Here is a 15,372-nt window from a genome sequence, read left to right as displayed (position 1 = left end):
AATTGATTTTTTTAACATGTCTGATGTGTTTCTATACCTGTTTTTCAGTATTTTTATTTGCTTATTCTTTTTTTCCTTCTATTTTAAACTCTTTGATTCAAAATCTGTATCTTCTTCCTTTCGGGTTTTTCTCAGAGTCTAGTAGTGTTTTCCAGTTGGTGGGCATACAGTGATATATTGCTAGTAAGAAAGATTTCCCCAAAATAATATTCCATTAAAAATATATATATTTATTTATTTATTTGGCTGTGCCGGGTCTTAGTTGCAGCGTGTGGGATCTTTTAGTAGCAGCATGCGGGCTGCTTAGTTGCAGCGTGTGGGCTCTTAGTTGTGGCACACATGTGGGATCTAGTTCCCTGACCAGGGATCGAACCTGGGCCCCCTGCATTAGGAACACAGAGTCTTAACCGCTGGACCACCAGGGAAGTCCCCAGTATTCCATTTTTAAAGGTATAGAGGGGAGGGGACTCTGTTGATGGTGTGATGTATTTACATTTAGTGTGTGCTAAATCTTGGATCTAATAGACACGTCATGGACATTAGTTTCTGCTTGAGGACTCCAAGCCCCGTGAGGTTTCAAGTTTGGGGATATTCCTCAGATTTGATGTCAACCAAAAGAAAGCCGAGTCTATTTTTTCTTGGCCTATTTTTCTGTAACTTCAGAGAATATAATGAAACTTTTGTAATGGAAGGTTTTTCATTATTTGGGCAAAGGACAATCTTAAGTGTGATACCAAATGCATTTTTTTCTCCCTGCCAGTTCACTAATGAAGCAGCAGAAAAAGTCACATGAGTCAGTGGTTAAATAGACCATGCAGGGAAGTTGTTGCCTGGTGTCATTCCTCTGTCATCTGCTTCATAAAAGCCTTCAAGGCTGGTGTTTCTCACATGTGCACACAAGTCCCCCGAGAATCTTGCTAAAATGCAAATTCTGCTTCAGTAGGTCTGGAGTGGGGTGTCAGACTCTGCATTTCAGTAAGCTCCCAGCTTTGGCCGCCCCCAGAGTAGCAAGGCTTTAGGCTGTGTGTGGAGGAGGAGGTGGGGTTCTTTCGTGGTTCGCGGTCCTGTGCTCACCAGTCTGAGTGTGGGTATTTCTCTTTGATCTGTGCAGGTTTGGTCGCTGGCTACCGTAGCTACGGATCTTTGCCTCGGTCCGAAGTCTGACCCAGATTTGGAAACACCCTGGGCTCGACATCCATTTGGGCGACAGCTACTGGAGTCCCTGTAGGTTTTGAGCGCTAAAAGTGAGGAAAATGAGTGATGTCAATTTTAGGTCTGTAAACACTTCCAGTGTTTTTGTCTAAGAGAAAAGTACAAAGGCCTGAGGCATGAGAAGAGGAAGTGAGACCCTTCCTTTTAGGGCTGCTATAATTTCTGTACAGAACTCACTTCTTAGAGCAGAAGGAATTATACCATATTTGTCATTTATAACAAGGCTTTGGGACTCATGTGTCCTTGAGAGAGTTATGCTTTGGCCCAGAAGTACATCAGTCTGAACACAGGAGTTTGAGTTCTTGAGGTAGAAAGTTTCTTGGGTGCTATAGAATCTCGCCCCTGAGAGCAGGTTAGAGAATTGCACGTTGGCCATCGTGTTTTCCAAAGGCCACGATGCATTCACCCTGTTAGACAGTTTATGAAAACCTTGAGTTTGTGTTTGATTTATTGCACTGAAATATGGCAAACTGGAAATACAGTGTGCAGAATGATTCACAACCAGGAAAAACCACTTGAGGTTCCAAGACAGGGAGGCCCAGGTCCTGACAGAGAGATGGAAAAGCGCTCCTTCCTTCAGGTGGAGGTTTGCTTTACCTACTCGTTGAGGCCAGACCTGGGACACGTGCTTATGCTTCAGGTTGCTCATGGTGCTTGTTCTACCCACCTCATATGAGGCTCATGAGATAGTGTGAAAACACCTTAAAACTATTAGACATTGCTTGGTAGGAAAGTGTCAAGTCCCTGGGATCTCTACCTCACATTCTGTCTAGCACAGTTGTACTGAAAGGAGCAAAGGGGATGTGAGGACCTAAAAGGTAAAACTATCCCCTGTTGTTCTTACTTAATAGCTCAGACTCATAATGCCACCTCCCGAGTCTGTGACCTGCTCCCCATACTGTGGTGGCACCGTGCTCTCTGAGCACCTCCATGTAGCCTTAGGTCATATGAATGGAGGACATAGAACCCCTCCAGGAAGCAGTGTGATGCCTCCTTGGAGTTGGGGAGGCCGAGAGAGCATGTATGGCCTCACTCAGATGTGAGCTGAGTCTCCTTAATTCTTGAAGAAGCTCCATTCAAGTCTGAGCCCAGGCCTGGTTGCCAGCTAGGAGCTTTCAGATTGGTTATATCTAGGTCATGTGTCATACTCAGATACATGTTATTCCAAAACAAATTTAGCCAAACTCAAAGTCGATCACGCCCCCGGATCTGCAGAAAGCCCTCGTTCCTGATGGGGGCTTTGGAGGCAGAATCAAGAATTCTCCCTTCCTTTATGGTTTATCACAGGATATAGTTCCCTGTGCTATACAGTAGGACCTTGTGGTTTATCCATTCTATATAAATGATAATGGAAAAGAGTATGAAAAAGAATGTATATATATGTATAACTGAAGAACTTGGCTGTACAGTAGAAATTGACACAACACTGTAAATCAACTATCCTTCAATAATATAAATTTAAAAAAAAATTCTGACATCCGACCCTGATGGCAACAACCCGCCGCTGTCGTGACAGTCATCCTTCCCCCTGGCCTTCTCGTGACTTCTCCTCTCCTGCCCCCTTTCTCTCCAGGCTGGCTCATTACTGCCGGCTCCGGGACGTGCAGACGTTGGCTATGCTCTGCAGTGTGTTTGAAGCCCAGTCTCGGCCGCAGGGGATACCAAACCCCTTCGGGCCTTTTCCCAGCCGCTCATCTAACCTTGTGGTGTCCCACAGTCGATACGTAAGTTGGGGGTTTCCTGGTGTGAGTTTGACTTTTCCCAGAGGTCGCCGTCACGGGGAATGGCACTCTCACACTGCTCCTGTTTGCTCTGCAGCCCAGCTTTACATCCTCTGGTTCCTGCTCGAGTATGTCCGACCCAGGATTCAACACTGGTGGCTGGAACATAGGTTGGTATGGCCTTAGCCCACGCTGGGTTTTTTTGGTTTTTTTTAAACATCTTTATTGGAGTATAATTGCTTTACAGTGGTGTGTTAGTTTCCACGCTGGGTTTTTATACTCTAAATGTGGTGTGCGATTTAATATGTAATCTTTACTTGATGAATACTCTCCATATTTTTCCTTGTTTCTCATTCACACACACACACACACACACACACACACACACACACACACACACACACACACACAGAGTGCGCCGCGAAGCTTGCGGGATCTTAGTTCATCTTAGTTCCCCGACCAGGGATCGAACCTGGGCCCGCTGCAGTGGAAGCTTGGAGTCTTAACCACTGGACCGCCAGGGAATTCCCCCTCTTTGCCCTTTTTTTTAAAAAATTAATTAATTAATTAATTAATGTATTTATTTATGGCTGCGTTGGGTTTTCGTTGCTGCACGCAGGCTTTCTCTACTTGAGGCAAGCGGGAGCTACTCTGTTGCGGTGCGCAGGCTTCTCATTGCGGTGGCTTCTCTTGTTGCAGAGCATGGGCTCTCGGTGCATGGGCTTCAGTAGTTGTGGCACACAGGCTCAGTAGTTGTGGCTCATGGGCTCTAGAGCGCAGGCTCAGTAGTTGTGGCGCACAGGCTTAGTTGCTCTGTGGCATGTGGAATCTTCCCAGACCAGAACTCGGACCCGTGTCCCCTGCATTGGCAGGCGGATTCTTAACCACTGCACCACCAGGGAAGCCCCCCCCACCTCATTGCCCTTTAAATTGAATATGATGGGGATACTGTAGTCAGCAAGGTCTGGGCTTTTCGTGTTTGAACAGGCTGGTTTCTGGTCTCTCTGCCTTGCTGGGTTGCTTTCCATCTTGTAACCTTAAGAAACTGACAGTGGGACTTCCCAGTGTCCCCCCACAAACGCTAACCCTTATCCTTTCTCCTGCACAAGCCCCTTTCCCAATCATCTGCCACTTCCTGTTACCTCCCTCTCCCCACGTACCTCCTTCAAGGTAGAGAAATAAAGCTGAGCCTGGTTCCAGGTGGCCGTAAAGGTCTGTTTAACGAGGAAGTGTATTTGTGTTTTCTGGATATTTTAAATTTCTTTTTAAAAATGATCTTAGTTTTGTTGATTACAAAAGTACTATTTGCCCAGTGAAGAAAAACAAAACAAAAAGCATTAGTGGAGAAAATAGTAATCATTGATTCCCCCACCTAGAAATAACATCTGTTAACATTCCAGAACATTTTCTTCCAATCTTTGTGTGTGTGGGGGGGGTCATTCTATATTTGTGGTTTTTGTGTTCCATTTTTGATTTTGTCATGAGCATTTTCTCATGTCATTTAAAGAGTTTTTATAAGTAATGCCTGCCTAACAGTCTACATCATCTCTACCATAATTTGCTTAATCATTATGTGTGTACTTAATTATCAAGTTACCTTAATAGTAAACACCTAGACAAAAAGGTAAGGCTAAGAAAGTGTTCTGTTTAGTTCCATTTCTCAGGATCTTCAACTTAGCTTATCTTTCTTCCAGGGAGTAAATTGGACACAAGTACATTATGAGAGTTTTCAGGTATTTCCATGCCTTCTCTGATTTTCATCTTCTCTTTCCATTTGATTTTTTTCAGTGGGAAGAGAGACAGAGCACATATCTTCACCCTGGGGAGAGTCCTCACCAGAAGAAATCCGATTTGGGAGTCTGACCTACAGTGATCCTCGTGAGCGAGAGCGTGACCAGCACGATAAAAATAAAAGGTAACGACCTTCGCGGGTGGGAGCTGCAATTTCATGACGCTTAGATTCTCCAAAATCAGGACTCTTAGCACATTATGTGTCATTTGTTATACTAAGTGCTGTTTGGCCTTGAGCTTGTTTCTCTTAAAGGAACTGACCGGAATTTTGAATTTGATCCAGGCTTCTGGACCCCGCCAATACCCAGCAATTTGATGACTTTAAGAAATGCTATGGAGAAATCCTCTACCGCTGGGGTCTGAGGGAGAAACGAGCTGAAGTGCTGAAGTTTGTTTCCTGCCCTCCTGATCCTCACAAAGGAATCGGTGAGTAAGAATTTCTTTCTGTTCCCGTCACTCTCTGAAAAGTCCTATAATTTAATGTGCCCATAACATAATACTTGGAATGAAGTTCCAGTTTCTCATTTATAAGCAGAAATTTCTGAAGCATTTTGAGCCTGTTTCAAGCTTCTGAAAACCCTGGCATTTCATGAGGTGATTACATTTTTATTGTAACGGAAGAAGTTTTCCATACAATCCTCAGATATTGATTGGAAGTAGGGATATTTATTCAGTGATTCAACTAATGTTTATCAAATTCCTCTCAGTCACAGTGCTAGCACACTCACTCCTTCCCGTGGTGGAACTCACAGACCAGTGGGAGAGAAAAATATAATTACAAATTGTGATCAGTATTTATGAGCAAACAAAAGGGGTGTTGGGGCAGGGAAGCAGCGGGGGAGAATCTTAGAAGATGTGTCGAGCTGTATCGGGAAGGCTCTCTGAGGAGCTGAGGTTTGCAGGATGGGGTGGAGCCACACATGCAGCGAGAGAGCAGCACGAAGGGCATCCCATGCAGAGGGAGCAGGTCCGTGGGGGAAATAACTTGTTCTTCTAAACAAGTGGAGGAAGACCAGTGTGGCTAGAACATAAGGAGTGAGAAGAGTGATGTAAAATTAGACTGTAGGATAGTCAGACTTGAGAGTCATGGTAAAGAATTTGGATTATATTCTAAGTCCAATGGTGAACTTCAAAGGGCATCGATAGGTAAGTTATATGACTTCCCTGGTGGTCCAGTGCTTAGGACTCTGTGCTTTCACTGCCATGGGCCCGGGTTCGATCCCTGGTCAGGGAACTAAGATCCCGCAAGCCGTGTGGTGAGGCCAAAAAAAAAAAAAAAGAAAAGTAAGTGATGTGCTCTTGTTTCCATTATAAGAGGATCCCTTTGGCTGTTATAGGAAGAAAGGGTTGGAGGAGGATAGAAGCAGAGGTAGGAAGGCCATTTGAAGATTCTTAGAGTAGTCAGAGAGAGATGGACAGCCTAGTCTCTGGGTGACATCAGTGAAGGTGGAGAGAGATGAGTGGAGTAAAAATGTATTTTAGAGGTAGACTCAATATGACTTACTAACAAGTTGGGTATGGGCTTGAGGAGAAGAGGCAAAGCTTAGATGATTCCCAAGTTTCCAGCTCAAGCAACTGGGTAGATGATGGTGCCATATTCTACAATAGAAAAGATTGGAAGAAAATTGAAAACTCAGTTTGGGACAATTGGAAATGTTGGTGAGGTTCAGACTGTAGAAGTCATGCAGGCAGTTGGATATGAGTCTGGAGCTGAAACGACAGTTCAGGGCTAAAACTAGGAATGTGGGAATCTTCCCCATGTCGGTGGTGTTCAAGCTGTGAGAGTTGAGTGCGTTTACCTGGGAGCTGGGGGGTGGGGAGGAAGAGGATGGGAGGAGCAAATAAGAGAGCCCACTTACTCTGGGCCTTGAGAGAAACCAGGACTTGGGGATTGAGTCTTGGAGGAAGAACCTGAAACAGAGACTTAGAATGAGATATCAGTGAGTTTTGAGGAAAAGCAAGACTGTACTATGAAAGAAGCTAAGAGAAGAGATGTTTTCTAAAGAGTGACATGGGGCTTCCTTGGTGGTGCAGTGGTTGAGAGTCCGCCTGCCGATGCAGGGGACACGGGTTTGTGCCCCGGTCCGGGAGGATCCCACATGCCGCGGAGCAGCTGGGCCTGTGAGCCATGGCTGCTGAGCCTGCACGTCTGGAGCCTGTGCTTCGCAACGGGAGAGGCCACAACAGTAAGAGGCCCGCGTACCGGTTAAAAAAAAAAAAAAAAAAAAGAGTGACATGAAAGACAGATACAAGAGTGGACTGAACACACAGTGATTTCCTTTCTCTCCCAGATCCTGCCGAAGTGCCTACATAGAGCTTTTCTGTAAAGACACAACCATGCGAGGAGAAGTAATGTTGGCAGTAAAACTTGGGACCTGGTGGGGCAGATAGGTTAGTGATACCTCATCTCACGGGGAGAAAGCTGAGCCCTGAACGGGCAGGCAGAAAAACAGCAACGCACATGGCAGAACCCCCAGGTGGCTCAGGAATTAGTGGTACCGTGTACCTCTGCAAGTGGCATGAAGGTGAGGTCAAAAACAGGAGTATTGTGTCATGGCCTTTCTAGGGTCCCCAGATCCCCACTCCTAGTTTGCAGAGCAGTTACCACCCTTCCTCTCCCCCAGCAGAAAACGGAAGTTCATTCTCCAAAGAAGGTGGACACATTTCCCAATAAAGGGGCCGCCACGTAGCTAGCATACGAATGAGGAAAGACCCAGGAATGTAGAGAAGATCCTAGAAGCTTCCAGAGAGAGAAAACAGGTCACATACAAAGGGTAGGAATACGAATAGCATCACACTCCTCGGGAGCGGTGAACTAGATACTGGAACTAGATGACAGCAGTGCAGCAGTGCCTTCCCTGTTCTCAAGAAAATGACCCTCTTAGAATCTCTTAGAATTCTAACCTAGAATTCTGTACCCAAGTTATCCATCAAGTGTAAAAGTAGGCCTTCAGCCTATCCAAGGAGGAGAAATAGATTCAAGCCAGGAAACCAGGGTGTTGGGATGATGGTGAAGGGAGATGTACGTGACAGACCTGAAGACAGACCAGTCCAGGTTGGAGCTTCAGAGCATTGTCTCCAAGAAGAGAAAAAAAAATCTGTGTATTTCAGTATATATAGTGTATTTCAGTATTCAGTGTATTTACAGAAGATTCAGATGTTTGGAGATGAATTATCAATAAGTACGTAACTAAGCAAACAGGAAAAACAAGACTAACTCTAGGAGGAACAAAATGTGCAAGAAAGAAAGGAAGTCATCATGGTACGTGGCTTGGCTTGAATAATATTTACCTAGAGAAATAATGTGAAAACAGTACTGATCCAACCAACTGATAATAGAACCACATGGGGAAGATGAGGAACAGGTGGTACATGAGTCTGGGGGAGATTGGGGAATGAAAGAGCTTCCACCGGGGAAGGTCAAGAGACAGTGCTTAAATATGACAATTAAGAAATAGCTTTATGAACATGTTGTGTAGAGATAGGGAGGTAGGAACAGAAGAAATAGTTAAGAATTTCCTCTAGAGGGTGATGGATGTGGGAGTGGAAGGGAATGCTGCTTTTCATAACACGATACATAGAATAATTTAACCCTTTAAGTTGTGCGAGTATAGTTTCAATTAAAAAAAACAAACCAAACTAATATATAAATACATACATACTAATACATACATTGAATAACAAGGATTATTTTAATATGGATTATCTTTTTTAAAATTTATTTATTTTTTTAAATTTTTGGTTGTGTGGGGTCTTTGTTGCTGTGCACGGGCTTTCTCTAGTTTTGGCGAGCGGGGGCTACTCTTCGTTGCGGTGCGCAGGCTTCTCATTGTCGTGTCTTCTCTTGTTGCAGAGCACGGGCTTTAGGTGCGCAGGCTTCAGTAGTTATGGCACGTGGGCTCAGTAGTTGTGGCTCGCGGGCTCTAGAGTGCAAGCTCAGTAGTTGTGGCGCACGGGCTTAGTTGCTCCATGGTATGTGGGATCTTCCCGGGCTGTGGCTCAAACCCGTGTCCCCTGCATTGGCAGGCGGATTCTTAACCACTGCGCCACCAGGGAAGCCCCAAATATGGATTATCTTGGTGCGCGTACGTAAAGAAATGCAGACAGAAAATGCTGTTTGGGTACATATTTTTCAGAGCATCTACATGCAAGAAAGTATATCAGGGAGAGATTAATGATGGCCTGGAGCAATTTGTCTTTTAAAATTAGTTTCCAGGAAAATAAATGAATCACAGAGATACATAACTGATGTGTCAATCCATCAATCAGTTAGACGTATTGACATCTCCTATTATAAAGGTCGTGCTGGGTTCTGTGGGCTGGACAAAGAACTGTAAGGTGTGGTTTGGGGAGGGGGTCATTCAAGAAGTCTATAATCCAATCAGAGAGATGAAACAGAAGCTCATGAAGACTTAAATGATGTTTGAGAATGAATAGTCTGTCCTAATACCATTACAAACAATGCTACAAAATTTCAGAAAGAAGGGGGGAGTGTGGATTGTGGAAGAGTCACAGACAAAAACATTAAGTATTTCATCCTTAAAGTTTTTCCTTTGGAAGAGTCAGACTACCCAAATACAGGAAATAGCAGGTATTGAATATGACAAGGTTGCCAAGTTGGTCTCCTCCTGGTGGAAAACCAGCAGTTTCCTCTCACACTTACCACATCTGCAAGGGTCACTCCGCATCAGCAGCAAGATTTGAGGGATGAAGTTGTTTTCATTTAGGGGATTAGATATTTATAGAAAGGACTCCAGGCTTCATTTATTTTGAGGGGATAATGCTAGACAGAGTATTCTTTAAAAAAAGAAAAAAGGAAAAAAAACTCCATATGCAAGGTGGTTTTTGTCTTTGTTTTTTCTATTGAGGTATGAGGCGCTAGGTCAGAATGGTGGTAGAGAAGGTGCAGCCCACCCCCAGTTCCTATCTGCCCACCTGAATTTTATTCAGCAATTTTCTGTTTTGGTTTATTAATTTAATGTCTTATTTACTTGGCTGGGTTTACTTACATTTGTGTAATGTGGTGTTAATTAACACACATAACTCTTCTGTGTGATTAACAAACTAGAATTGTATGACACTAAACCTTTGGAGTTAGCTTCCACCTGGAGGTTCCATAAAGCCTTGGGAATCATAATTTGATCGTTCCATGTACCAGCAGTATTTTTATTGTCCTTATTAGTTTGTCTGTTAGGAACCAAGAATGATCCATTTCGCCTCTACCAGGTTTCACCTGCAAAGCCTGTACCTGTGATTCTGTGCCTCCTTCCCTGAGATCCCCCAAGTTAATCAGTGTTCAGGGAAAGACACTTGACAGCTTTGTGGTTTTCATCAGTGTCTTATAGTTTTCCGAGTAAAGGTCTTCTACCTCCTTAGGTAGGTTTATTCCTAGGTATTTTATTCTTTTTGATGTGATGGTAAATGGGATTGTTTCCTTAATTTATCTTCCTGATAGTTCATTGTTAGTGTATAGAAATGCAACAGATTTCTGTATATTAATTTTGTATCCTGCAACTTTACTGAATTCGTTGATGAGCTCTAGTAGTTTTCTGGTGGTGTCTTTAGGATTTTCTGTGTATGGTATCATGTCATCTGCAAACAGTGACATTTTTGCTTCTTCCTTTCCAATTTGGATTTCTTTTATTTATTTATTTTTCTTGTCTGTTTGCTGTGGCTAGGGCTTCCAGTATTATGTTGAATAAAAGTGGCAAGAGTGGTCATCCTTGTCTTGTTCCTGATCTTAGAGGAAATGCTTTCAGCTTTTCACTGTTGAGTATGATGCTAGCTGTGGGTTTGTCATATAAGACCTTTATTATGTTGAGGTATGTTCTCTCTATGCCCACTTTATGGAGAGTTTTTATCATAAATGGATGCTTAATTTTGTCAAAAGCTTTTTCTGCATCTATTGAGATGATCATATGGTTTTTATTCTTCAATTTGTTAATGTGATGTATCACACTGATTGATTTGCTGAAAAATCCTTGCATCTGTGGGATGAATCCACTTGATCAAGGTGTATGATCCTTTTAGTGTATTGTTGGATTCAGTTTGTTAAAATTTTGTTGAGAATTTTTGCATCTGTGTTCATCAGTGATATTGGCCTGTAATTTTCTTTTTTTGTGTGGTATCTTTGTCTGGTTCTGGTATCAGGGTGATGCTGACCTTGTAAATTATGAGTGTTCCTTCCTCTGTGATTTTTTGGAATAGTTTGAGAAGGATAGGTGTTAACCCTTCTCTAAACGTTTGGTAGAATTCACCCGTAAAGACTTCTGGTCCTGGACTCTTGTTTGTTGGGAGTTTTTAAATTACTGATTAAATTTCATTACTGGTAATTGGTCTGTTCATATTTTCTTTTTCTTCCTGGTTCAGTCTTGGGAGATTGTACATTTCTAAGCGATTTTGAACACATTCCACATCCCTTTGTACCTCCTAAAGTGACAAAAGTTAGCATGTTTACCAGCATCACCCAAAGTGGATGCATACTCTTACCAACTGTTAACTGGTGGTCATGCCATTATGTGCAACAATGAGTGGCAAGAGAGAATATTAAGATTATGCTCAGTGACTTAGTGTTTTTGTATTTTTTCTCTTTGGGAATTTAAATCCATTTAGAAATTGTCTACACCCCTAAAGATTATTTGTTAGTTAAATGAAATATAAGTTCAAGGTCTTAAAGTTAATAAGGATGTTAGAAATTATGTTTAAGTGACACACTAAAAAGAAACATGATTACTAATGATGTATTGAATTTTTCAGCAAGATGACATTTTAATCATTTTACCCAGATAGAAGTGGAGAATAGTTTACATATACAGTTATCTCAAGTGCCAAAGAACAACCCTTTTAAAAAGACGTGTTATTATCATTCAGTTTACGTGAACACATGGTTTTTACATTTTCATAATTTTAAATGTTGAATCTTTTCAAACCAATAAAACCAGTAAAGGAAACTTAAGAAATACTAACTAATCAGTTTTTAATGAGAACACAAAGTCTTACATAATATATACAGTTATGCTTTACAGAACTAGAACAAAAAATTCTTTAATTTGTATGGAAACACAAAAGACCCCACATAGCCAAAGCAATCCTGAGAAAGAAAAATGGAGCTGGAGGAATCAGGCTCCCTAACTTCAGACTGTACTACAAAGCTACAGTAATCAAAACAGTGTGGTACTGGTGCAAAAACAGAACTATAGATCAATGGAACAGGATAGAAAGCCCAGAGATAAACCCATACACCTATGGTCAATTAATCTATGACAGAGGAGGCAAGAATATACAATGGAGAAAAGACAGTCTCTTCAATAACTGGTGCTGGGAAAACTGGACAACTACATGTAAAAGAATGAAATTAGAACACTCTCTAACATCATACTCAAAAAGAAACTCATAATGGACCAAAGACCTAAATGTAAGGCCAGACACTATAAAACTCTTAGAGGAAAACATAGGCAGAACACTCTTTGACATAAATCGCAGCAATATCTTTTTTGATCTGTCTCCTAGAGTAATAAAAATAAAAACAAAAATAAATAAATGGGACCTAATTAAGCTTAAAAGCTTCTGCAGAGCAAAGGAAACCATAAACAAAACAAAAAGACAACCCACAGAACGGGAGAAGATGTTTGCAAATGAAGCGACCAATAAGGAATTAATCTCCAAAATATGCAAACAGCTTATGCAGCTCTGTATCAAAAAAAAAACCCCAAACAACCCAATCAAAGAATGGGCAGAAGACCTAAATAGACATTTCTCCAAAGAAAACATACAGATGGCCAAAAAGCACATGAAAAGGTGCTAAACATCACTAATTATCAAAGAAATGCAAATTAAAACTACAATGAGGTATCACCTCACACCAGTCAGAATGGCCATCATCAAAAAGTCTACAAACAATAAATGCTGGAGGGGCTGTGGAGAAAAGGGAACCCTCCTACACTGTTGGTGGGAATGTAAATTGGTGTAACCACTATAGAGGTTCCTTAGCAAACTAAAAATCGAACTACTGTATGATCCAGCAATCCTACCAGGACATATATCCAGAGAAAAACATACTTTGAAAAGACACATTCATCTCTATGTTCATAGCAGCACTATTCATAATAGCCAAGACATGGAAGCAACTTAAGTGTCCACTGACAGATGAATGGATAAAGAAGATGTGATACGTATATACAATGGAATATTATTCAGCCATAAAATAACAAAATAATGCTATTTGCAGCATCATGGATGAACCTAGAGATTATCATACTAAGTGAAGTAAGCCAGAAAGAGAAAGAGAAATATCATATGATATCACTCATATGTGGAATCTAATTTTTTTTAAATGATACAAACGAACTTATTTACAAAACAGAAACAGACGTACAGATACTGAAAACAAACTTATGGTTACCAAAGGGGAAACGTGACGGGGGAAGGATAAATCAAGAACTTGGGATTAACATACACACATTACTATATATGATAGATAACCAACTAGGACCTACTGTAGAGCACAGGGAACTCTACTCAATATTCTGTGATAACCTATATGAGAAAAGAATCTGAAAATGAATGAATATATGTATAACTGAATCACTTTGCTGTATACTTGAAACTAACACAACATTGTAAATCAACTATACTCTAAGAAATTTTTTTTAAAAAGTTATGCTTAGAGAAAGAAGACACCTTTTTTCTGGGGGGGGTGGGGGGGGCTGCGTTGGGTCTTCCTTGCTGTGTGGGGGCTTTCTCTAGTTGCAGTGAGTGGGCGCTACTCTTCATTGCGGTGCGTGGGCTTCTCATTGTGGTGGCTTCTCTTGTTGCAGAGCACAGGCTGTGGGCTCAGTAGTTGCAGCACGCGGGCTTCAGTAGTCGTGGTGCACGGGCTTAGTTGCTCCATGGCATGTGGGATCTTCCCGGACCAGGGCTCGAATCTGTGACCTCTGCATGGGCAGGTGGAGTCTTAACCACTGCGCCACCAGGGAAGTCCCAAGACATAGCTATTTTTAACCCAAATTTTCAAACCAGTTTATCTCAGGATTTACTTTAACTAGGAACTACCATAAAATTTTTTCCTTAGTTACCATGTATTTGGAGTCTCTATTTGTCCGTTTTTATGACTACGTGTTGTGGTGAAGCAGAGGAGCTGGCTTTGATAGAAGAAAGAAACCAGGACCCTTCCTCTACAGTAGGAGGTGAAAGAAGAGGGAGATGTGACGAATTGAGGGTGTTGAGATGAAGTGTCCCCCATTGGAAGGCTTCTGTTTTCTTAGGGAAGGGAGGGAAGAGGCCATCGGGTGAGAGAGAGAGAGGCATGTGGGAAGGGTTTAAGAATATGGCAGAGGTGTGACGTGGGCACCTGGGAGTCGGGGAGGAAGAGCCTGACCACTGCACACAAGCCAGGAGTCTACCTGGAGGTGCGGTCAGTGAGACGAGCATCCTGACGGTGCGCCTTCCCATGGGAACGCTCCTGGGCTGACGCGGAGGAGGCCAGGGATGGGGCTCATCCAGGTGAAGGTTTTGCCAGGTGGTACCATGAGGGAGAGAGGGGCCAAGGAGTTCAGGATATTTGCAAAAAAGTGACTGTGGGGCTTCCCTGGTGGCGCAGTGGTTGAGAGTCCGCCTGCCGATGCAGGGGACACGGGTTCGTGCCCCGGTCCGGGAAAATCCCACACGCCGTGGAGCGGCTAGGCCCGTGAGCCATGGCCGCTGGGCCTGCGCATCCGGAGCCTGTGCTCCGCAACGGAAGAGGCCACAACAGTGAGAGGCCCGCGTACCGCAAAAAAAAAAAAAAAAAAAGTGACTATGAAGTGGAACCGTGTGATTCAGGCTGGTCAGAGGGGAAACTACAGCCAGAGAGGGGCTGATCGCATGGAAGTGCAAGTGGACTTTGGATAGAATGAGAGACGGTGGTGGATTAGAGGTGAGAGGACGGTGACCTGGGAGGCCAGGTGTGCAGAGGGTTAGTGGCGTGGATTTTGAAGATGCCAAGGATTGAGGTGGAGGGAAGATTGAGAACCAAGAGCAGAAATCTTCAGGGCATGGGGTGGTGGGTGTCCAGAATATCGGTAGATGACAGTAGAGGGAAAGGGGAAAGGCTGGTGAAGCCAGGGAGCAGTAGCCTCAAGAGGAGAGTACGGTCTGGAGGCAGCCATGCGCCACCCTCCCCTCCCACCCCTCCATCTTTAGGATGTAAGACGGAGCCGGCCTTCCCTTCGGAGGAGGCTGAGACACAGCGGGGTTTGGTTAGGGCCAGGTGGTGAGGGGACCGTTCCCAAAAGAGCCTGTAGAGCACGTGGGAAGGTCTGCAGTCGATGCAGCACAGTGGAAGGCGGTCTGGGAGGAGGAAGGATCTCCAGGTAGCAGGGCGTGAGCAAGGGAGCTGGGCGGTTAACGTGGGCCGCCTGGCCCCAGGGCCGTGGCTGAAGCGGACAGGGACTTCGGGGCAGGCGGGGACCAGCGGAGCAGGGCGGTCCTAACCGCTCTGCCCCACGCTGGGGCAGCCCTGTGGTGGCCTGACTCCGTCCATCTTAGGCTGCTGGGTCATTGGCAGGCAGGTAGGGAAGAGATTGTAAGACCAATCAGCTCTTGCCTGAGTGTCGACTGATCCTTCAGTGCTTTCAGACAAATATTTGTTAACTGCCTTCTCTGCATCTGT

At 43.5% G+C, this 15,372-nt stretch overlaps 1 protein-coding gene and 1 non-coding gene across 10 annotated transcripts in view; one reads left to right on the top strand and one right to left on the bottom strand.

Annotated features, from left to right (window-relative positions):
* Positions 1-15,372, top strand: part of WDR59 (WD repeat domain 59) — a 109,923-nt gene that overhangs the window by 69,441 nt on the left and 25,110 nt on the right. For 8 of the 9 annotated variants that reach the window (XM_067719806.1, XM_067719807.1, XM_067719805.1 and 5 more), the window contains 5 exons: positions 1,112-1,224; positions 2,786-2,936; positions 3,031-3,103; positions 4,722-4,848; positions 5,008-5,150. In XM_067719806.1, the coding sequence (XP_067575907.1) occupies positions 1,112-1,224; positions 2,786-2,936; positions 3,031-3,103; positions 4,722-4,848; positions 5,008-5,150 (607 nt within the window). Of the gene's footprint in view, positions 1-1,111; positions 1,225-2,785; positions 2,937-3,030; positions 3,104-4,721; positions 4,849-5,007; positions 5,151-7,015; positions 15,364-15,372 lie in introns of those variants that run through there. The other variant, XM_067719809.1, reaches the window with a different exon arrangement.
* On the bottom strand, positions 353-425 carry TRNAR-CCU (transfer RNA arginine (anticodon CCU)). Its single transcript has one exon. It is a non-coding gene; the product is annotated as a tRNA-Arg (tRNA).

This window comes from Pseudorca crassidens, chromosome 20 (assembly GCF_039906515.1).
Source record: "Pseudorca crassidens isolate mPseCra1 chromosome 20, mPseCra1.hap1, whole genome shotgun sequence".
NCBI classification, from domain to species: domain Eukaryota; kingdom Metazoa; phylum Chordata; class Mammalia; order Artiodactyla; family Delphinidae; genus Pseudorca; species Pseudorca crassidens.
Note: the sequence above shows the minus strand (reverse complement) of the source record. Positions and strands in the feature narration are given on the sequence as shown.